Source organism: Dryobates pubescens, chromosome 27 (genome assembly GCF_014839835.1).
Source record: "Dryobates pubescens isolate bDryPub1 chromosome 27, bDryPub1.pri, whole genome shotgun sequence".
Taxonomy (NCBI): Eukaryota; Metazoa; Chordata; class Aves; order Piciformes; family Picidae; genus Dryobates; species Dryobates pubescens.
The window spans coordinates 6,382,545-6,405,977 of NC_071638.1; the positions used below are offsets into that span (position 1 = coordinate 6,382,545).

At 40.0% G+C, this 23,433-nt stretch overlaps 1 protein-coding gene across 6 annotated transcripts in view; it reads right to left on the minus strand.

The window, feature by feature from the left end:
* The window catches only part of CADPS2 (calcium dependent secretion activator 2), a 366,370-nt gene that overhangs the window by 87,076 nt on the left and 255,861 nt on the right, over nt 1-23,433 (minus strand). For all 6 annotated transcript variants that reach the window (XM_054173945.1, XM_054173944.1, XM_054173942.1 and 3 more), the window contains 3 exons: nt 8,662-8,763; nt 5,020-5,083; nt 1,451-1,574 (listed from right to left, as the gene is read on the minus strand). In XM_054173945.1, coding sequence (XP_054029920.1) covers nt 1,451-1,574; nt 5,020-5,083; nt 8,662-8,763 — 290 coding nt within the window. The remainder of the gene's footprint in view (nt 1-1,450; nt 1,575-5,019; nt 5,084-8,661; nt 8,764-23,433) is intronic.

Here is a 23,433-nt window from a genome sequence, read left to right on the forward strand (position 1 = left end):
CTGCCTAGGATGTGGTTAAAAATCTTGGGCAAAGGTGTATTTGCCTCACTGTAAAAAACTTTTCCAAACCAATTTGGTGTCAGTGAGTTACATCTTTTGCATGCTTTTGTCACCTGTTAAAAACACTTTTGTTTTTCTACCCATTATTTCAACAGGTTTATTAAAGGATTGAATGAAGGAACATGAAAAAAACCTCTCCTTTATGAATACAGAAAGATAGAAACTAAAGAAAACTGTTAGTTTTGCTTTTCCATTTTCCAGAATAGATTTAATATTCATCCTTCTTTTTTTCCCCCCCTTTAACACAACATGATATCATAATTAATTATGATAAAATGGTTACTAAGACGGTTTCATGTTGTTACTCCCATGATATAATACTGGTTGCTATAGTGATGAGATGGGTTTTTTGTTAATCACTTCTGAGATGGGTTAACTCATGTTTTTCAGAGAATTTGAGCAGAAATGGAAAAAGGAAAAAAGTTGTCTTTGTAATACAGTGAAATATGTGAGGCTTCTTCATTTTGCTGCTATGATAACTCCATTTCTCCTAGTGTATTGCTAGAAACACATGTTATAAAAGACAGTAATATGTATAAAAATTGGGTCTTTTAAAACCTGAATTGATTATTTGTGAGTTATGTTAACTGACTCTGCCTCCAAAAATCCAGTTATATAGATGTGCACACTGTCTTTCACTCCTGAGCATACCTGCAGAGCTTTCTGCAATGGATGAAGAAGAGCAGATGTGCCTTGACAAGGCATTATACTATTATGGCTTGCTTTTTGTTCTAAATAAGGTTTACAAATAGCAAAACAACATAGGGTATCCTAGCCATTTATTTTTCAGCAAAATTTTACTTAATCCCATGACATACTTTCTAGAGCATACCTAAATTCCAGAAAACCTTCTGGTTACCATTGAATCCAGCATTTTATCCCATTAATTCATTCAGAAAATCAGGATGTAAGTAAGGTTAAAGGAATCAGGCTATTCTGACAGCACAACAGCAAAAAACCAACCGAACAAAACCCCCCTGACTTATCTGCCTTACATCAGAAAAGCATCTATACCCTGATGTTTCAAGGTACTGTCACTGCTGTTAAGGAAAGAATTTCCTGTCAGTAGTTTAATTACTTGAAATAGTTTGAGAAATAAAAAAATAACTTGTAAGCAACCTTTTAGATTTACAGAAAACTCAAAGGTAAGAACAAAGAGCAACTTAAATTAGGAAGTCCTAGTCTTCCATTCAAACGGGGTCCCAGGAGGCATATTAAAGCAATGAATAGGAAAAAGCTCCCTAGTTCACCAGCTGAGATTTTAATGAGACATTTCCTCTTGCTGTGGAAGGGGTTTGTTCTGGAAAGGAAAAAGGCAGCTCACAGAATATTCAGTTAATAGGCACTGTTGGCTTTTACAGCCACTTTGGCAGTTGATTGCTGTACTAACCTTCTATTTTGGCATATTCTGTAAGTCGAGTGTAATTGATCAAGGCAGCCTTCTCCAGACATTTTCTAACCACTTTCTTCACCTCTTCTGCTGGTATGGGAGTGGCAATATCTTTCATTAAAACCTGCACCAGAGAGAATGATACCACTTGGTTACAGTAATTATTGAAATCCCTAGGGAAAAGGATAAACCTATCCTAAAGTTACTATAGATCTGATAATGATTAAAGGTAGTTATCAAAAAGGAACTATTTCAGTTGGTAGAACTAAGTATTTGTCTTTGAAGGTTTCTTTTCAGCTCTAGCTTGACTGACTATATGGTATTTATATACAGTACCCCTACTATTCAGCATCTTGCAGCATGCCAGTCAGTCTTTACACAGTGATGCCAAGGTCAAGGGCAGTATAACAAGAACACAGATGGGCTGGATCATAACGTCCACTAAAGATGTGGATGTGGAAATTCACTTGGTTCTTTTCTGCAGAAAAGCTTCAACCATTGCATAACCACTGATTCTTCAAGGAGAAACTGTTTGCACAACGCCATCAGACCTGGCTAATGCCAACTTGATTTCTTCCTTCATAAACTTACCCAAACAACATGCCCTTGCTCTGAAAAACAGTCATCTATGGTAGGCAAATATTTAATTTCTTGCAGAATGTTTTATTGTGGATTAGTAGAAGAACAGATCATATGAAACTTTTCAAAACCTGCCAGTTTTTAAAGCTTATTCATTTTTAAAACACAGGACTTTGATAAAATGGGTCACTTGTTGCCAGGGAGGTAAACCGAGACTATATGTCCAGGCAACCAGCACAAGAACAAGAGGACACACTCTCAAGCTGTGCCAGGGGAAGTTTAGGCTTGAGGTGAGGAGAAAGTTCTTCACAGAAAGAGCTGTTGGCCATTGGAATGTGCTGCCCAGGGAGGTGGTGGAGTCACCATCCCTGGAGGTGTTCAAGAGAGGATTTGCTGTGGTATTTGAAGCCATGGCTTAGTTAGTCATGAGGTGACAGGTGACAGGTTGGACTTGATCTCTGAGGTCTTTTCCAACCTTATTGTTTCTATGATTTATATGTGAGCATCATTATACACTCTGCATTACTATAAAAAAGACAGAGTAAATATTGTTAATGCATTCTTACTTGAATTTTTACCTCAATTCTATCCTACATTAACTTTCAACAGGTAGGTAAAAACGTTTTAATGTAAATAACAAACTTTCAGATAACTCACATTCTCCACTGGATTCCCATACAAGCTACATTCCTATAAAACATATCTGAAAATTACTATTAAAGGGAGTGAGCAAGAAATAGGGTCTGGAGAAGGATATGGGAGAATATAAACAAGTTCAGCAACTGAAGAGCTATTAAGAAGACATTGTTGCAAAGTAATACTTATTCCATTACTTTCATGCATATATGACATGAGAGTCCTCGAGCACAAGTCCTACAAGTAGAAGCTGAGGGAGCTGGGATTGTTTAGCCTAGAGAAGAGAAGGCTCAGAGGAGACCTTCTTGCTGTCTACAACTACCTGAAGGGACGTTGTAGCTAGGAGGGGGTTGGTCTCTTCTCCCAGGCAACCAGCACCAGAACAAGAGGACACAGTCTCAAGCTGCACCAGGGGAGGTTTAGGCTGGAGGTGAGGAGAAAGTTCTTCACTGAGTCGTTAGCCATTGGAGTGTGCTGCCCAGGGAGGTGGTGGAGTCACCATCCCTGGAGGTGTTCAAGAGGGGACTGGACGTGGAACTTGGTGCCATGATGGTTTAGTCATGAGGTCTGTGGTGACAGGTTGGACTTGATGATCTTTGAGGTCTCTTTCAGCCTTGGTGATTTGGTGATTCTGTGACATTTGTCTACCTTTTTAACTTGCTTCTTTTTAATGGCTAACATTTGGATTATTGACAAGTGAAAATACAGTATTCAAACCCTTTGATTCTGAATCTGCTTATTCTTTAAAAAATTTCAAAGACAGGTAAAATAAAATGTTTCTAACCCATTCTGCATCCACAAGGATAAGAACGCACATTCATTCCCAGGGAAGACTGACAATGGTGTTTGAACACCAGAATATCACTGTCATTTGTAACAGCAGGAAAAGTGAGAGCTGTTTCACATAACACAAAGGAATCTACACAGCACTACCATCACTGAGCTTCTAAGTAGAAGAAAACCTAAATACCCAGACTCCCTATGTGATTCTGAATGTGGTAGAGGTTTTCTAAGATAGAATCGCCATCTACATAGTGTTCTGCAGTACAGAACAACTGACACTTCCCAGGACCAGACCTCACAGATTTTGGCAAAGTTATGCAGACTGAGTCCTAAGGGTTTTTTAAAATTCATACCTTCATCAGGTTCTTGCTGATACAATTCCTCTGGAATGCCTGTTGGAATTTAAATTCCCTTTCCTTGGAGATGACTGAGATGCTTTTACTATTACTAGGTCTTTTCCATCCCAGTAAATAGGATAGGATAGGATAGGATAGGATAGGATAGGATAGGATAGGATAGAATAGAATAGGATAGGATAGAATAGAATAGAATAGAATTAACCAGGTTGGAAAAGACCTTTGAGATCATCAAGTCTAACCTATCATCCAACACTATCTAGTCAACTAAACCATGGCACCAAGCGACCCATCCAGTCTCTTCCTAAACACTTCCAGTGATGGTAACTCCACCACCTCCCTGGGCAGCACATTCCAATGACCAACCTCTCCTTCTATGAAGAACTTCGTCCTAACATCCAGCCTTAACCTCCCCTGGTGCAGCTTGAGAGATACAAGAGGATTCACTAGGCAGTTTACCTTTACAGATGTCCATGTCAGTTTTGCTGCATACAGCTTTTTCTTCTTAAACTGACTCAGAACGTGCATTTAGTGAAGATTATTTGGATTATATAAAAGCTTTTTAATGTTACACATCAACATAGATAATGTTGGTCTCTTCTCCCAGGCAGTCAGCACCAGAACAAGAGGACACAGTCTCAGGCTGCACCAGGGAGGGTTTAGGCTGGAGGTTAGGAAGAAATTCTACACAGAGAGTGATTGTCCATCGGAATGGGCTGCTGGGTGAGGTGGTGGGGTCATCATCATTGGGGGTGTTCAGGAGGAGACTTGATAGGGTGCTTGGCTGCATGGTTTAGTTGATTAGGTGGGTTGGATTAGTTGATAGGTTGGATAAAATGATCTTGAAGGTCTCTTCCAACTTGATTTATTCTATTCTATTCACATGAACATCAGAAGCATACAAGCCATACAAAGCAGGCAAGGGGGCCTGTAGAGTAGACTTGTACTACTTCAGAGATAACATTGGATAATCTTAGAATTATAAAGAAAGAGAGTCACTACAGTTGCCTAAAGTGAAAATCCAATAATCCCAAAAGTAACAGAACAGAAAACAGGTTTTTGCCTCTGTGGAAGTCAGTGAGGGAAAAACCTCCCAGTGAACAACTAAAACTAGTTGTAAAATACATGAGAGGACAGGAATCTCAGCAGCCTGTAGGCAAAAGAAAAATGCAGGCTTAGTACTCAAACAGAATTTAAATATGTTCTCAAACTTACCCTTTCAAGTAACGAAAGTGTGGCTTTTAAAGCTCCTTCGGGACGTCCAAAAGGGAAACAGTATCTTAAAAGTGAAAAAAAAGAGAAAATGATCAGCATTATAATACCCAAGGTAAGAATTCACTTTGAAGCATAACTGTGCACAATCTGCATTACATTATGCTAGCATTAGACTCCCATACACAAAGTACTAATGAAAGCACAAGGCTGAAGGCCTCTTCAGTGGTCTGTCATGAAGCATATACATAGTACGGCAATATACAGAGTGCAGAATTAACCCAGCTGGAAAACACCTTCGAGATCATCAATCCAACCTATCACCCAGCACCATCTAGTCAATTAAACCATGGCACCAAGTTCCTCATCCAGTCTCCTCTTAAACACCTCCAGTGATGGTGACTCTACCACCTCCCTGGGCAGCCCATTCCAATGGCCAATCTCTCTTTCTGGGAAGAATTTAAGCATAGCTCAGAGGGCTTCATACTTCTCCTCTGTTCTTGACCAAGCTGATAAGCCTGCATCACACCCTGCGCTGTCAGGTCTGGTTAACCCAAGATGGCCACGTATTTCCTTGCCTTCAACTGAATAGAATAGAATAGAATAGAATAGAATAGAATAGAATAGAATAGAACAGACCAGGTTGGAAGAGACCTTCAAGATCATCACATCCAAACTATCAACCAATCCAACCCACCTAATCAACTAAACCATGGCACCAAGCACCCCATCAAGTCTCCTCCTGAACACCTCCAGTGATGGTGATTCCACCACCTCCCCGGGCAGCCCATTCCAATGGGCAATCACTCTCTCTGTATAGAACTTCTTCCTAACATTATCTGCAATCTAGTTAATCCACAGTTTGCGTAAACCATCCACAGATCATAGAATCATAGGATTGTCAGGGTTGGAAGGGACCTCAAGCATCTTCTAGTTCCAACCCCGCTGCCATGGGCAGGGACACCTCACACTACATCAGTAAAAGACGACTGGAGTTTGTGTCTTCCATTTCACAACAGCAGCTAGGCTGTTCCCCAAGACCTTCCCAGTGAGAGTCCAGAGCTCTGTGTGCTCTAATTGCAAGGTCTTGATTACACAGCATGTGAAAGTAGTGAAACAAACTAAGAAAACAAAAGAGAAAAAAAAACCACACATCACTTCCACTTCCTCAGCTATGAAGGACATTTAATGGTCTCAAAGGAGTTTATTTCACCTTCCTGGAAAGTGATACAATTTCTCTGTGTAGTATATATTGTTTTACTATTGGATTAAGATAAACATAAAATATCAGATATTTAGGTTTCCAGAGATGTCTGGGAATAAAAAAGGAGATTCTCATTATACCATAAAAAGCTTGGAAAAGCATTTTATGTTATCTTAAACTTTATCAGCTACAAATTAAATCACACCCATTTCTGTCTCAGTACTTCGTATATTAAATAGTGATCCCATTCATAGCTTTGCTTTTCATTTTTGTCTACCCAATATATCAGCTCAGAGAGACTATAATGACCAAGCAACTGTAACCTCTCTTAATCCTGTTTGTAAAATCTTGCTGGGATATTCCCAATTGGAAAAAGGATTTCTTACTTTGCTGAGATTAATTTTTCTTGCTATTATTCACTGGGAATGGTAGCCTCATATTCTAATGGTCTCCAGTAGAAAAGTCTTTTCAAAGGATAAAAGGATTCTAACCAGTGAATTTCAGATATGCATTTTGGTCAGCCAAAATAAAGCTCTGTAAATGAGGTCAAAAAAGGATTTCCCACAGGGAGAATTCCAGTACCCCATGCAGTGCTACAGGCTGGGGTCAGAGTGGCTGGAAAGCGGCCAGGCAAAGAGGGACCATGGGGTGCTGGGTGATGGTAGGCTGATGGGGGACGGTGTCAAAGGCCTTGCTGAGGTCCAGGTAGACCACATCCACAGCCTGCCCCACATCCACCAGGCGGGTCACCTGATCATAGAAGGAGATCAGGTTGGTCAGGCAGGACCTGCCCTTCCTAAACCCATGCTGGCTAGGCCTGATCCCTTGGCCATCCTGTAAGTGCCTAAAAAGTACCTAAAAGAAACCTGAAGGAAAACTAGAAAAGTAGGTGCCTAAGTCAAATGCATGCCACAAAACCCAACCAACCAACCAACCAACCAACCAACCAACCAACCAACCAACCAAAACAGCAAATCACTTAGAAATTATCATACATTTTGTGATTACTGTCATGCATGTGAAGGCCTGAAGGAGAACAGCTATTCTGAAGATGCCCAGCCCCTTTTGTTCCCCTATCTCTCTCCTCTCTCTGTACCTAATCAGAAGGCTTCTGATGTTTCAGTATTTTATGGGGCAGACTGACCTCACCATCTCAACTGAGTAAAAGCACTTCCTGGAAAATACAGTGATTGCATTTCTGTCATAAACTTGGTTGCATGCATGCCAGTTACTCACTGGCCAGAGGACATCTTCCAGCTCCAACACTACAGTGTTTTGAGTTTTTTCATTCCCCCCCTACCCTGTAGCAGATGCTTGCAGAAAAAAGTTTTCCTTTTTTTAAGTTCTTTGTCAGTACTCTCCTCCTGCCTTACCAACACCTGGGTAGGAAGCTCTCTGCTTTATGCTGCTCTGTATCACTTCTTTGGGAAGAAATATTTAATTCCATGGAAGACAGGAAACATGTCAGGAAAGAATCTTTGAGGGAAATAAAGGAGGAGAGTCTAATTTTTTTCCAAAGTGGAAGAGGAATAACAAACTCTCTTGAGTTTATTCCAAATATGAAATTACAAGTGGAGATTTCTAGGCCCAAACCACCTTATACCAAACATTTGTCATCAAACCAGATGATCATCCAACAAGCTTATAGACAGCCTTGCCAAACACAAGAAAACTGTTTCACACAGCAGTATTTGAACTGTGGGACTGGTTGTCATAAGGTGATACAGAGATAAAAATTTTCAGTAAATCTAGAAAAAGAATTTGATTGACAAAATAACTGCAAATAGGTTGGCTTAGTGTGATAAAGGGATTTGGTGGTCTACATGCCATTTTTATGCTAAGCATCATAAGCCATGAACTTCTAGAAAACAGAAGGAAATATCACCCCCAAGTTTGCTTCTTTTCTTGTACTCATTCCCTAAACATCTTCTACTGACACTGATAGTCCTTACATATGACAAAATCTTTACTGAGGACAAGAGACTTTAGCTGACTTAGGAAAGACAAGTATATCATGAAACCAAGAAAATTACATCTCTGGAAAAAATTCAGCTGCCCTCTATCAAAGATATTCTTGACTCACAGATTTTGCTGATCAGCACTAATCTAGAAATTGCTATGACTCAGTCATTTTCATTCAGACATTTTTCTTAGGTAAGAGTTATAGAAAGCTTAAAGTTCCAAAAAGCATCAACAAAAGGCAGGCCTATATTATTGCCCAGCCTCTTCTACCATAGAAAAATACAGCTCATGTGATACACAAACAGATTTAAAGTACAACAATTTCTGAAAAGAAAGTATTGTATGTTCAAGATATTCAAAATTTACTTGCAGGCAGACTATTTTATTTTCACTCTACTTGTTCAAGACAAAAATTCGAATGTCATCAGGAAAGCCTTCTAAAAAAAGCTTAGTATGCATTGCATAAATAATACACTCACCTGAAATGGCTTATTTGGTTTTCTAGAAGGGAGGAAAGTCTGTCCTTAATTTCCTCAAACCTTTCCTTCTCTTCAACAGATACTGTTCCAATTCCATCTGGCCTGTAATATTAAATATTTAAGAATTATTGGTATCTCTTCACACTGATTCTGCTTTGAATAGTGATCTTTAAAGCCTTCAGTTAACACGCATGCTAACTCACCTTTCCCCTTTCCCACTGTCTTGAAGGATAAGCAGTAACTTGTTAAAGAACAGAGACCAACTAGGCAATTTCAGTTTGGAATTCAAATTTGAAGTTTGCACCTGATCCCCATATGAACACCAAGTAGTATATACTTCTCCCAAATGATTCACAAAGCTATTTAATATCCTTTCTTGGAAAATCAGTACTAATGCCACAATAGAGAGGCTTGCTCAGATCTTGTCCTATTTCAACTCGAATTTTCCTGTTGTTTTCCCACAGGCATATTATGGTCAAAAGTGAGTTTAAAGTAAAGATGGAAAACTACACTGAGAAGAGCCAGAGCAGGCAACATCTCTGCTTGGAGTAAGCATACATTTCTTTTTTATTCCCCATTCCATACAGACAAATAGCAGCACATAAACAGGACTTCCATGTTAAAACAGCACAAAAGCTTTAAAAACTAACTGGCATTTAAAAAAATCCTAATGATTAATAATAAGCCCTTTATTAAATATGCTAAGCACTTGTTTAGTCAAGTCTTAGCCTAAAGGTGTTATTAATGTATTTATAGTAAAATAAAATACAAAATTGAAGACATTTAAATATGTATTTCCCAACTGGCCTTTTTGCCATGCAATTGTAACTTCCCTACACACAGCACACTTTAAAAAGAAATATCAGAACACTTCCTGCTACTCTCTTAACTTCCAGCTCGAGGGTAACAAAGCAGTTACTGCTTCCCACTTGCATTTATGAGTTTAAGTGCAGATCTGCCCTTTAACTCCTCCAGACCCTCCAAAATTGTATCTCAATCTTGCTAAGACAATTGTAGTAAAACAGCATGAAGAAAGATGACATCCTATGAATGTTCTAAGAATCATTCTGGGATTCTATTAATATCATTTTACTCAATTGTTCCTTTAACTTTATACACTATACTTAAATCTAGGAGGCATAAGAGTCACCTGGTCATGACATTAATTCTCTCACCCTTTAAATCACTTATATTTGTGATCTGTCAAGCCAAGGTAGGAAGAATGCCTGAACTCCTTAAATTATTGTGAAGACAACAATAAAAATCAGATATGGTGGAGATATGAATAACCAGGCACATCACTATACTGTTGTATAAATTTGATGTGAAAGAGCAAATAGCTTATCTTCTCTCTTTTGATGGATGCCAGGATACTTTACCTCAGCCTTCTGACAGACGGAACGTGTTCAAATTTAAGCAAATTGTACCGTCTGATTTCATTGTCAGGAGAGATCGTGCTCTGGAGTGCTAAAGCAAATAGTTCTGTCATATTAAACCTTGTCGAGGCATGTCATATATATGACAGAAAAGACCTAGGGGTCCAGATAACAGTAAGTGAAAAAGGTGAGCCAGTGGGATGTCATATCTGTCAACCTGCACTAAAGCTAGGATCACTACGTACCAGGGACCTGTCACTTCACTGAGTTTGTTGGCATGAAGAACCTTACTGACAACACCTATAATTTTCAGAACTATATATTATATATATATATATTCTTTATATTTATCTATATATCTTTCTGTATATTTATCTATATATTTTCAGTGGATGTTAGCACAGAAGGAAGTGTCCCAGAAGAAAGGGTATACAAAGAGGTGTTAGAAAAATGTACCATCTATAGAAGTGAAAAACTAATCTCTTGGAAAATGTGCTTTTAGAAAACAGTGCAAACTCTGAGTCATTATTTTGCTTGTTCCTGTTAGCCTTATTGCAACAAGCAGAACACAAAGATGCATGTTTTGCAAAACAGCTCTGAGACACATATAGTCCTGGTGATCATTTTTTATTGCTCTTGGGAATATCTGTCTGTTCCTGATGAAAAAAAATCTGACTCGGAAACAGAAAAAAAATGCATAAACAATGTAACATTTCCCACTAGTTTTGTCTTCTAGATGTTTTTCTTTAATTGCTTTAAGGACAGAATAAAATAAAATAGCACTGTTATGAGAAGTTTATTTTTCTTTGCAAAGACCAGTGACTGCCAAAAAAGAGCTGAATCAAGCAGTCATTTGGTTTTCAAAGGTGTAGATCAGCCATAAACGATGAGTGAGCTATTTTGCAACTAAAAGCCATAACAAATGAGCCTTTCCCACTATTCCAAATGCTACAGTAGTGGTTTGGACTTGATTTTTTCCAATTCAAACCCAGCATCCAGCTTTCATATTGCAGCCTGGGCCCTCTCAGAACTCATCCAAGAAAAGTGATGGACTGTCTTAAGAAGAGTTTTCATTATAACATTATCTTCTCAAAAAGGTAAAAGGAAACTTAGTTTTCCTTCCCTCCACATTCTTTTCCACCATATTCATAATAACTACTTTTGGGACTAGAGAACCAGGTGAAACAGTGAACACTCAAAATCTGAGTAGCCTTCTCTCTCTCATTTGTGTAAGTTTTCCATTTTTTTTTTTTTTTTGAGAACTATGTGGATTGTATTTGTACTTGCCTGTCTTATTTACTTAGGTCACAGTCTAACTGGCGCAGATGTGATGTTGTCTCTGGTCTCATCTCAAGTTAATTCACTCAGAATTAAATATCAAGAGATTCAAAATAAATACCTCATCAACTAGTAAATTCAAGTGGGAAGTAGCTGTTTGTCCATAAAGCACTTAATGACACCAAAAATAGAGGTTCAACAGAATTTTAAAAGAAGCTTTTACCATGACCACCTTGTAACACTGCTGTTCTGATGGCAGTTATTCTAAGGAAGCTGATGATTAGGTGGTAGATATAGGTTTTCTTCTAGGAATGGACCGTTTTTCTTCACTTGATACAATCCTCTAAGGCTTGAAAATAAGGTTAGAAATACTTTGATCCCTAGAGGTCTTAAAACCTGTAATAACTTGCAGACGTCACCTGATGAATGGCAGGATTAAATTTCTTGTGAATAGCTATGGCATGTGAGATGAAAATGGTATTCCAGTTCCAATAGGAATTGGCTATGATGGATACTGGGTTGACTGTAGATTACTTCCAGCCCTCAACTTTGGAAACAGCTTCTCCTAGTGGCCTCTCAAGAGAGTGAATTTCTACCTTAATCAAAACTGCTTTGTTGAGACATCCTTGTGAAATACTAACTGAACAGGACTGCCTTTTTTTTTCCTTCCTCTGGCACACCACTGATACTGGTGCTTTTTGCATCTTTACATGTTTTAAGAAAGTTTAAAGTCTTTTCAGTAAGCTTTCCATATTCAAAACTTGGACCATCACTTTGGTCTGTCCTTTAAAAAAGGAGCAGGAAGAGAAGAATGTGCAAACTTATACTTTAACATGTGTGCGCACACACAGAGATGAGAACAGTAAGGCTGACCAAAAGACTCCACCAGAGAAAGATCAGAGAAAGATGAGAAATTATAATGAAAAACAATATACAAGAAAAATGCTTCAGCTAAAGTCTTACTTCAAGACATTTATGTAACAAACCACATTTCAAGGGTGTAGGAAAAACAATCCCAAAACTTAAGTGTCAACTTGGCTCCAAGAAGCAAATTGTTTTAGAAGACTCCAGTGCTCTCTAAGAGCACTTGATTTCAACTTCACCAGCATGCAGAGTAAAAGGGAAGAACAGTGTCAGTTTCCAAATTAGCAAGATAAAAGTTTGACTTCTTGTTTCTTAGTAAACTGAAGATTAAATTGTTTAGAATTTTGATGTAGAGATTTCACTGTCTCTTGACAACAGATAATAATACCCACATTTTCCTTCAAAACATGATGTGCTAATTAAGGCTCCTGCAAAGCCCATGGTTTATGTCAGACACATCTACGAAACACGATTCACATTGTCAGCTTAGAAGCAGGCAGAGCAGACATCTTTTTATTAACAGAAAATGAAGAGAGCAAATTATCATGTGGCATTTAAACACATCTTTAACCAGCAGGTACCTGAAAATTGAGCATTTTGTTGTTCATATTAACTATTCTTCAAACATTCTGACAAAAAAAAAAAAAGAAAAGAAGGGGAAAAAAAGAGAGAAAGGCACAATAGAGCCTTCTGCTGTATGCATTTCTCAGGTTGATCCTACATCTGCTCACAGGTCATACCCTCTTTTTGACAAGTGAATGAAAAAGACCAATTCTGAAAACCACTGAATCAGATTAATATGATAAATCAGGTTCATTTTAATGATCTTTTATGCAGTTACAATTTAGGTAGGATTCATTAATTCCCTTCCATTGGAAAACTAAGCATGTACTAACATTGCACAGTTTTACCCAATGTGTACCGGTATGCATAGGCATGAATCAGTTGAAATTAATGACAAAACAATGTATTTAATGTACAGAGGAAGTAAGAGTATGTAATAGCATTGCCTGTTCCTTCATGGCCTAAGATGGCAAGTATCACTCTGAACATGCAAAACTTTGTTGTAATATTCCATAATAATGTGCAGACACTGATTAATTTTCAATTGACAGCTTCCCTGAGGCTTTTCAGAAGCAGATTTTTGTTTGATACATGAAAAATGTGCCTCTGTTAATACAGTAGTGAGGACACATTTTGTTATAACATTGCCATTGTTATTAGCACTTTCAAGGAGAGGACAGCATCTTTCCTTAAACCAAAGGTGAGGTCAACATGACTTCACTTGATACCTGCAAAAGGGTGAAAGAACTTTGCTTCTAGCTTTGAACTCCAGAGAGCTTTGACAATACCTTTCTTGTGGCTATTTATAACAGTAATATACAGAAAGCTGTGTCACTAAGTAAATAACGCTAATTAAAACCCTCTCAAATGCAAATGTTTAGAGAGCCCTGAATTCAGAGGATACAAATTAATTAAAGAAAGTTTACCTTCCTCTGTGCTCCATATGCTTTCAAGATGATGCCATGATGGCATTCAACAAGTCCAAGTGCCGGGCGCTGCACATTGGCCACAATAACCCCATGCAGTGCTACAGGCTGGGGTCAGAGTGGTTGGAGAGCTGCCAAACAGAAGGGGACCTGTGGGTACTGATTGACAGCTGGATGAATATGAGCCAGCAGTGTGCCCAGATGGCCAAGAAGGCCAATGGCATCCTGGCCTGCATCAAGAATAGTGTGGCCAGCAGGAGCAGGGAAGTCATTGTGCCCCTGTATGCAGCACTGGTTAGGCCACACCTTGAGTCCTGTGTCCAGTTCTGGGCCCCTCAATTTAAGAAGGACATTGAGACTCTTGAACGTGCCCAGAGAAGGGCAACAAGGCTGGGGAGAGGCCTCGAGCACAAGCCCTATGAGGAGAGGTTGAGGCAGCTGGGATTGTTTAGCCTGGAGAAGAGAAGGCTCAGGGGAGACCTTCGTGCTGTCTACAACTACCTGAAGGGAGATTGTAGCCAGGAAGGGGTTGGTCTCTTCTCCCAGGCAACCAGCACCAGAACAAGAGGACACAGTCTCAAGCTGTGCCAGGGGAAGTTTAAACTGGAGGTGAGGAGAAAGTTCTTTACAGAGAGAGTCATTAGCCATTGGAATGTGCTGCCCAGGGAGGTGGTGGAGTCACCATCCCTGGAGGTGTTCAAGAGGGGATTGGATGTGGCACTTGGTGGTTTAGTAGTCATGAGGTTTTAGATGACAGATTGGACTTGATGATCTTTGAGGTCTTTTCCAACCTTATTGATTCTATGATTCTATGATAGACTTCCAAAAATTATGAACTTGATAATGCAAGATGCTTGACACAGGGCAATACATGAAACTGAAAGACCTAGTGAAAAAGCATTGCCCGAAGAGCCTCAGAAAAGATTGCATTTCCTTGAAGAACAGGGATATAAATGCCCCAGGATCAGCTAGTTTTTCCAGTTTTGAGAGAACACTGTTCCTCAACTAGAAGCACAAACTGACATAGCGTATTAATTCTAAAGTGAGTACTTTCTCATTCCATTGTTTGAGGGAAATGCTGACTCATAACAAATGACTTCTGAATAAAACCCACTTTTGAGTATGAGAAATCTACTCTAATCATTGCCATTGCAGAGGACTGATAGAAAAGTGAGACAAACTACAAAACCAAAAGCCTCCTGTTAAGTCTCTAGATGCTGTCCAGACAGCATGAGGTACAATTTATATAAGTTGGTAAACTGATGGAATGGAATGTATCTTCTGTTGTAACACACTCCCCTTGAAATTCCATGCTGTAAGGGATCTCAGGCTCCTTCCTTCAGCTGTTGGACAGCCTTGGAACAGATCTAAGACAAAAGCAGAGTACCTAATTGCCAATAAAAATGAGTGAAAGAAAATTATGCCCCCATTATCATTACAGCAGAGACAGAACATGTGGGGTTGAAGGTGAGTAAGAAGCACAGCAGAAGGAGGAAGCTTTGTCAACGGCTTTAAATGAAAAGGTTCAATAAAATCCTGCTAGAAAGAGTATTTTTTTTGAATGTTTTCCTGCTAGCAATAATGTTTCCTAGGGTGCATCAAGGTAAGTGTGTCCAGCAGGTCTAGGGAAGTTCTTCTCTCCCTCTACTCTGCCCTGGTAAGACCACACCTGGAATACCATGTCCAGTTTTGGGCTCCCCAGTTCAAGAGAGACAGGGACCTGCTGGAAAGAGTTCAACAAAGAGCCATGACTATGATTAAGGGACTTGAGCACCACCCCTATGAAGAGAGACTGAGGGCTGTTTAGAGAAGACTGAGAGGGATCAATGTGTATAAATATCTGAGGGGTGGGTGTCAAGTGGAGGGGCCAAGCTCTTTTTGGTGGTGCAGGTACAAGCTTGAACACAGATTTCACCTCAACATGAGGACAAACGTTTTTACAGTGAGGGTGACTGAGCACTGGAACAGGCTGCCCAGAGAGGTTGTGGAGTTCCCTTCTTTGGACTCATTGCCTGGATGCATTCCTGTGTGAACTACCCTAGGTGATCTTGCTTTGTCATGGGGATTGGACTCAATCTCTGAAGGTCCCTTCCTACCTCTAATGTACTGTGATACTGTGAAAACCCATTTAAGAAGAAGTCCAGATGCTATCCAGATAAATCATATACAAAATTATACATCTAAAGACATAATACTTCTTGGGAGAGATCAACTGGACAAAATATTTCATGTCAGATAGTGACTGTGTGCAGATAAATGATGAAACTATTGACTTAAGCTCTGAATTTTATATGAAATTTTAGTAGATACTATTTATGAAAGATACAAAATGAAGGTGAAACCAGTAAGGCACCTACAATCTTTAGAGTTAATTTAGTCAGAAGAGAAGGAAATAGCTGTTCAGAAGCTCCACAAAAAAAAAAAAGATGTGAAGAGACAGAGCTATGTACTGATATTATTTTTCTTAGTTTTACAAAGTTCCTTGCCCCAGATTTGAAATGGAATTCTCTGAATATTCTTTTATTACTTGACACAGTGCAAATTTGCAATAAATGGTTCTTTTCACAAAACATTGCAAAATGAGGAGAAATATATGAATGCATAGCACTCTCTGAAGTTTCCATAGTTTCATTTCTCACGTGTTCATTTACTCCACTTTAAGATATTTCCTTCAAGCATAATAGGAGCAGGAAGCTTATCCAAGTCTACAGTGCCAAATGAAGGCAAGAATCTAAAAGGAGCTCTCAGTGAGGGCAAGGTTCTTGAAGAGATACGAAATTAATTCTTTGTACTGGTGTTTGTGATGAAAGGAATTCAGAAGACTCCTGTGCTAGAACCTTTCTCTCTTTCACAGTAAAAAAAAATAACCAATAATAAGAAAATGAACCATCTTTATTTTCTGCAAAGAATCTGCCCAAAATTAAAGCAACCAAGACAAACCTAATGGAAGGAATTAGATAAATGAACAGCAATAGTTACTAGGGCAAGAATTATCCTTTGATTGTGGGGAAGTTCTCACCAAGAACTGCCTTTCTCCTGAGGTGAAGAATGTGAGGTGTGTGCAAAAATCAGAAGTCTCCAAGGAAGGGAAAGGGAATTATAAGCCAGTAAGGTTTACATACCTCTCAGATGAATAGAAGGAACTAAAATATAAGGTTATTTAAAGATAAAATTAAAGAAAGAAATTGAAAAACATTAGCCATTATGAAGACATCTGTATGGCTTTGAAGCCACAAGGTAGAGAAGTCTTTTGATCTTGAAGTTCTCTAAAGGGGTCAAAAACAGGTGAATGAGTGTGACCTTACTGATATGACGTACCTGGATTCACCAAAAAATCTGTTGTCAGAGTCCTTAACCAAAAAAACTTAAGGCCATCAAGCAGCCACCGAGTAAACAAGAAGGTCCTTACACTAACAGTGAAAAAAATGAGAGTAAGAATAAATGGTAGGTACTTGCAGTGAAATCATCTACAAAGTTGTGCAGGGAGCAGGGACCTGTGCTAAGATCTGTGTTATTTTACAGCATTTATAAATAACCGGGCCAAAAGCTAAGAACTGAGTTGATAGCAAATGTAATTGTAATGATAGTTATGTGGCATAGTGTGGAATTACAGAAGGACCTTACAATATCAGGCAGCAAGAAAATGGCATACAGTGGTCACTGTAGACAAATGCAAGGAAAAAACAGCTGCTATTCAGGACAGAGATCTTGGTATTATTTCATGAAACCATTCCTGTTCAGTAACAGTCAAAGAAGGAAATTTATATTGGGAATTACCTGAAAGGATAAGGAATTAGCAGAAAATATCACTTAAACTTCTTGAATCTTCAATAGCTAAAAGACAACAAAGGATTTTATTATTTTCTCTCCTCACCCCTGTCTCTTCCAATAGTAAGAGAATGAAATAAGGTGTGCAGGGGTGAATCATAGAATCATAGAATTGTTAGGGTTGGAAGGGACCTCAAGGATCATCTAGTTCCAACCCCCTTGCCATGGGCAACCCCTCTCTCACACTAGATCAGGTTGCTCAGAGCCACATCCAGCCTGGCCTTAAAAATCTCCAGGGATGGGGCTTCTACCACCTCCTTGGGCAACCTGTTCCAGTGTCTCACCACTCTCATGATGAAGAAGTTCTTCCTAACATCCCATGTGAATCTACCCATTTCTAGTTTTGTTCCATTCCCCCTAGAGTGAAGTTCAAAGCAGGAGTTCTTCAAGCAAGAGGAGGCTAAATTGTGGAACTTGCTGCCAAAGAGGGTTCAGAAGGATTACTCTGGTTCAGGGGTGAAATGGACAAATACCTGAAATAGACCAATTGCTTGGTGGCTATTGAATAGGCATATTCTGAGCTGCAAAGAGTTGAAGAAGGAAGGAGTACTAAGAGCAAATATTGCACATGCATGCCCTTCTTTTCTTCCAAGCAGGTCAATGCTGGAGAGAGATGACTCACTGACTTAAAAGAACATGCCTGCTCTTCCACCAGACACAGAAGATTTCAAAATGAAGGTAGAAAGAAACTATTTGTCTTGAATTATAAACTGGTTTTTGTAGCGTTACTCTCCCCTTCACTTCTGATACATGAACTTTCAACAAATCCGCTTATTTTTTTTTCCTGAGTAGAAAAAGGTATAACCAGGGACTATGTTTGAATTTTGAATTTCTCAATTCAGTCTGTAACTCAGCAGGTGGAAAGAAGTCACTTTGCACTTCATGTGATACCCACCAGCATCCCTTTCAGACAAGAGTGACTGAATAGAAGTCACAGCATGAAAAGTATACCAAAGTGAATGTGATTGGAAGGAAAACAATAGCTCCTATCTGGACTGTTTAGACTGACATGTCAGCATTCAGGAGTATCCTGTAGTTCGTTGTTCTGTCCATTTCACTTTCACCAGAGATACACAAGTGTAAGCATAACTGCAGTGCATAAAGTTCACTTGTGAACTAATGACTTTGAAGGAGATCATATAGTGGAACTTCCAGAAGGAAAACATTGTGAAGAGCAGCTAAAAGAGAAGCCTTTCATTGTAAAGCTAAGTAACACCAGAAGCACAGACAGTAAACCGGAGGAAAAGCAATCAGTTGATGCAGAAACAAGGATGTGTTTAGTGCCAACGCTCTGCAAGGTTGTTCTTTTACTAAAATATTTTGCTTTTTGGTTAGGTAGGAAGCAAATATCTTGTGAATGTCATCCAGAAAAGCTAGCCCAGTCATAATGCTCTTTCCACTAGGAAAGGCATGAGTGAGGCTTGAATTCCTCAGTTTAGGACTCAGCATAGTGTGTTTGACTCTGCATAAACATTTCTGTTCCCAAATCAACAGTACTGGCATAAGAGACATATGAAGTACTAGTATGCTTGATACTTCTGTCATAACTTGTTACCTGTACCTTCAGCTCAGGAAATTGGGGGGGTGGGGGTGGGGGTGGGTCTGCTCTTTGATGTTGAGACCAGGTGGCAAGGTCTGCTGCACACAGCCTACTCTAGAGATCAGTCTCCTCTGTGCTCCGCAATGTCCCTAAAGAGCTAGGACAACAATTTACTTTCATGTGTTTATTCCACAAGTTTTGAAGTAAAAAAATGGTTATTGTGTTGCAGCCTGGATGAGTATTACAGCCTGCAGCATGAAACAACATTCAAGTCCTAGAATGCAACAAAAGAGCACAGGGGACACCAAGGGTTCAAAATCTACCAGAAGACTTCTGGAGTCATGGAAAGGATGGAAAGAGCCAAAGCTGATTCAGCTTTGTTCATAGGGGTATTCAGTACGTGCAATCCCACAACCATGCCTGGAATCTTAAGAGAGTGGCTATGTCTGATGGGCAGTTGAGATCCATTGTATGAGATTGCTTCCTCACCAGTTTTATGGTATGGCCCTGGTATATTTTGTACATTTGCTCTTATTTCTGCCTGAATTTCTCTTCACCAGACTACAAGAAATGAGGGTGAGTGACACTTTCACCTGATCATTTGACTAATGTCACTAGATTGCCCACCACTCTAAAATTCATGCCCAAAAGAAATTTGTAATTTGAACTATAGATATGGCTGCATTTTTACATCCTCCTCTACCATCTGACTTGAAGATCATTTTTGATGATCTTTCTCAGGCTAGTGGAAGGTCTAAGATCCTTCTGTGAAGCAAAGGTGAAATATAAATTGAATACCTCATGCCTGGGGTATAAAGCTGTTTGTCTTTGTACTGCAGTCTCTCTAATTCTCAGCCTGACTTAGAAAAATGAGATGTATAACGCCAGGGATGAGCCTAGAACTTTGGCCTGTAGTGCATTGTCTGTGAAATTCTTTTTTTCCCTTTTACTATTTCTTAGTGCTGTGGCAGATGAATGAGTGGATGTATTATGTGCGTACGTGTGTTTGCCATCCTCAGTGAGTGTGTCTGCTTCTGTCCTTGACTTACTTTTTTCTTCTTTCTTTACATTTCTTTTTTCTTCCTTTTTACAATATCTCAGTTCTAGTCAGACCCTCTCTATTCAATGCTTCTTTTATTCCTAAAACACTCATAATGCTATTCAGAGAATATCTGTACAGAGGGAATAGATAGAACACAGAGTGCTTACCACCCTGTAAATGATGTGCTCCCTGAAATGCTTCTATGCGTTGCATGCACTGTTGTCCTTCACTTAGATTATGCAATAAAAAGAAATGTATCTACCTTTCTTTTGAATTCTTGAAATAAGTTTGAGCAATTGTCACTGTGTATTTGTCTTGTTAGGTTGAAGCTAGTAATAAAAAGGCTAGAAACAACAAAGAGTTAGGCTCAATAGGAAATATGAATGTGTCAGGCTCTTCAGAAGTGATAAAAGAAGCGTGCTTTTATGGAAGAATAGGGTACCAACTAAAAGCCAGAAAATCTCCTAACTTACCAGTAGGAACTTTAAGATTCTTGACAGCATTTCAGGCGTGTTCAAACACATTTAAATTTTAAATAACATTATCAAGGGTTACATGATGTTAATTTTCCACTACCAAATCACTCAGGTCACAAATGCCCAGCTCCTGTTCTCTCAGACAAAGCTTGCTTTGAGCCAATGAAGGAAACAATACCCCTTTTGAGGATTGTCCCTTCTTCACTGTCAAACAGCCTCTGTAGATGACTGGTTGCAAGGCAACATGAGCATACATCCCCAGCAAAATTCTGGGTTTTTTTGGATTCACTGACAGCATCACAGTAGTAGATTTTTGGGACAGAGAGTGTTTTACCCAGACTGGCAGGATTGGATAGTATGAGAGGGAGAGATCTAGTAGGTTGTCCCATATTATTCTTGAACTTTAAAAATGTATTTCCTACAAAACTCTACAGCTCCAGTGTACACAGTAGGTTATAGATAAATGTTTTCCTAAAATCTGTTACCCTCCCTGCCCCACTGTAGTGCAAGGAAGACAGGCATAGACTAAAACAAGTCCAGTGGATGGCCATCATGACAATCAGAGACCAGAGCATTTGCTCTGAGGAAAGGCTGAGGGAACGGAGTTTTTTCAGCCAGGAAAATAGGTGGTATCTAGAAAGACCAAATGATAGCCCCCCCACCAGCTTCTACTGGGAGGCTGACAAGAGACAACAGATATAACTACGCTGAAATAAGACAGGTTCAGGCTGGATAAAGACCAGACTGGATAAAGCCCTCAGCAATCTGGTCTGAACATCACAACACACCCTGCATCTAGCAGGTTGATGAGCTAGAGACCTGACATCCCTTCTAGCCTGAACTATGCAACGATCCTGTCTCAAGCATCTGCTGTTCAACAGCTGAGCTTGCTCCCTCACAGCCTGGAATAAGACATAGACAAAGCAAAAGTTCATTTAAAAGAGCATGCTTAGCACAGCAAAGCAACTCTTTTTTTACCATGTCTTTCACTTGCAAGTGGTAGGAGGACATCACCATATGAGTGTCACTGTGATCAACAGCTCTTGAAACTGCCTATGTCTTTAGTGGAAAGAATTCCAGAAAGGTCCTACCCTTTTCCTGGCTGGGGTTTACACTACATTCCCAAAGTATGTTATTTCTCCTAGTGGCAGCATAGCCAGAAGAGCTCAGAGTATCACAGTATATCAGAGGTTGAAAGGGACCTCAAGAGGTCATCGGGTCCAACCCCTCTGCTAAAGCAGGATCACCCAGGATAGCCTGCACAGGAATGCATCCAGGTGGGTTTTGAAAGTCTCAAGAGAAGGAGACTCCACAACCTCTCTGGGTAGCCTGTTCCAGGGCTCTGTCACCCTCACTGTAAAGAAGTTTCTAGTCATGTTGAGGTGAAATCTTCTATGTTCAAGTTTGAACCCCTTGTTCCCTGTCTTATTCCTGTGCACCACTGAAAAGAGCTTAGCCCCATCCACTTGACACCCACTCCACAGATATTTATACACATTGATGAGATCCCCTCTCAGTCTCCTCTTCTCAAGACTAAATAACCCCAGGGCTCTTAAGGGAGGTAGTAGCCAGGTGAGGCTTGGTCTCTTCTCCCAGGCACCTACCAACAGAACAAGTGAATACAGTCTCAAGCTGTGCCAGGGGAGGTTTAGGCTGGATGTTAGGAAGAAGTTCTTCACAGAAACAGAGATTGGCCATTGGAATGTGCTGCCCAGGGAGGTGGTGTAGTAACCGTCACTGGAGATGTTTAAGAGGAGACTGGATGAGGCACTTGGTGCCATGGTTTAGTTGATAAGATGGTGTTGGGTGATAGGTTGGACTTGATGATCTTGAAGTTCTTTTCCAACCTGGCTAATTCTATTCTATTCTCTCAGTCTTTCTTCAGAGGGGAGATGCTCAAGTCCCCTAATCATCCTCATGGCTCTTCATTGGATTCTCTCCAGCAGTTCTCTGTCTTTCTTGAACTCCGGAGCCCAAAACTGGACACAGCATTCCAGGTGTGGTCTCACCAGGGTGGAGAGGTAGAAGAATTTCCCTAGACCTGCTGGACACACCCTTCTTGACGCACCCCAGGATATCATTGGCTCTCTTGGCCACAAGGGCACATTGTTGTTCCATGCAGAACTTGCTGTCCACCAGCACTCCAAGGTCTTTCTCTGTGGAGCTGGTTTCCAGCAGGGCAGCCCCTAACCTGTACCGGTGCCTGGTGTTATTCCTCCCCAGATGTAGGACCCTGCACTTGTCCTTTTTAAACTTCATGAGTTTTGCCTGCACCCAGCTCTCCAGCCTGTCCAGGTCATATTGGATGGAAGCATAGCCTGACAGGTGTCAGTCAACAACCCTTCCCCCCCCCCCCCCCCGTTTAGTATCATCAGTGAACTTGCTGAGGGTACTCTCAATCCCCACATCCAGGTTGTTGACAAAGATATTGAACAAAACTGGACCCAATACCAGTCCCCGGGGAACACCACTGGACACAGGCCTCCAAGTTGACTCTGTGCCACTGATGATGACCCTCTGAACTCTGTTTTCAATCCACCTCACCGAGCAGCTATCTATGCCACATCTCCTGAGCTTTTCTATGAGGATGTTATAAGAGACAGGATCAAAATCTTTACTGGAGTCAAGATCTATGACATCCACTGCTCCCGCCTCATCTATCCATTTGGTCATAATTTCATAGAAGGCTATCAGATTAGTCAGACAGGATCTCCCCTTGGTAAATCCATGTTGGCTACTCCTGATAGCCTTCTTGTCTTCCATGTGGTTAGAGGTGACCTCCAGGACGAGCTGCTCCATCATCTCTCCAGGGCTACTCAATACAGTATGATCAGTTGCTAAGGTACGAACTATAGAAAACATCAAAACTTAATGCATG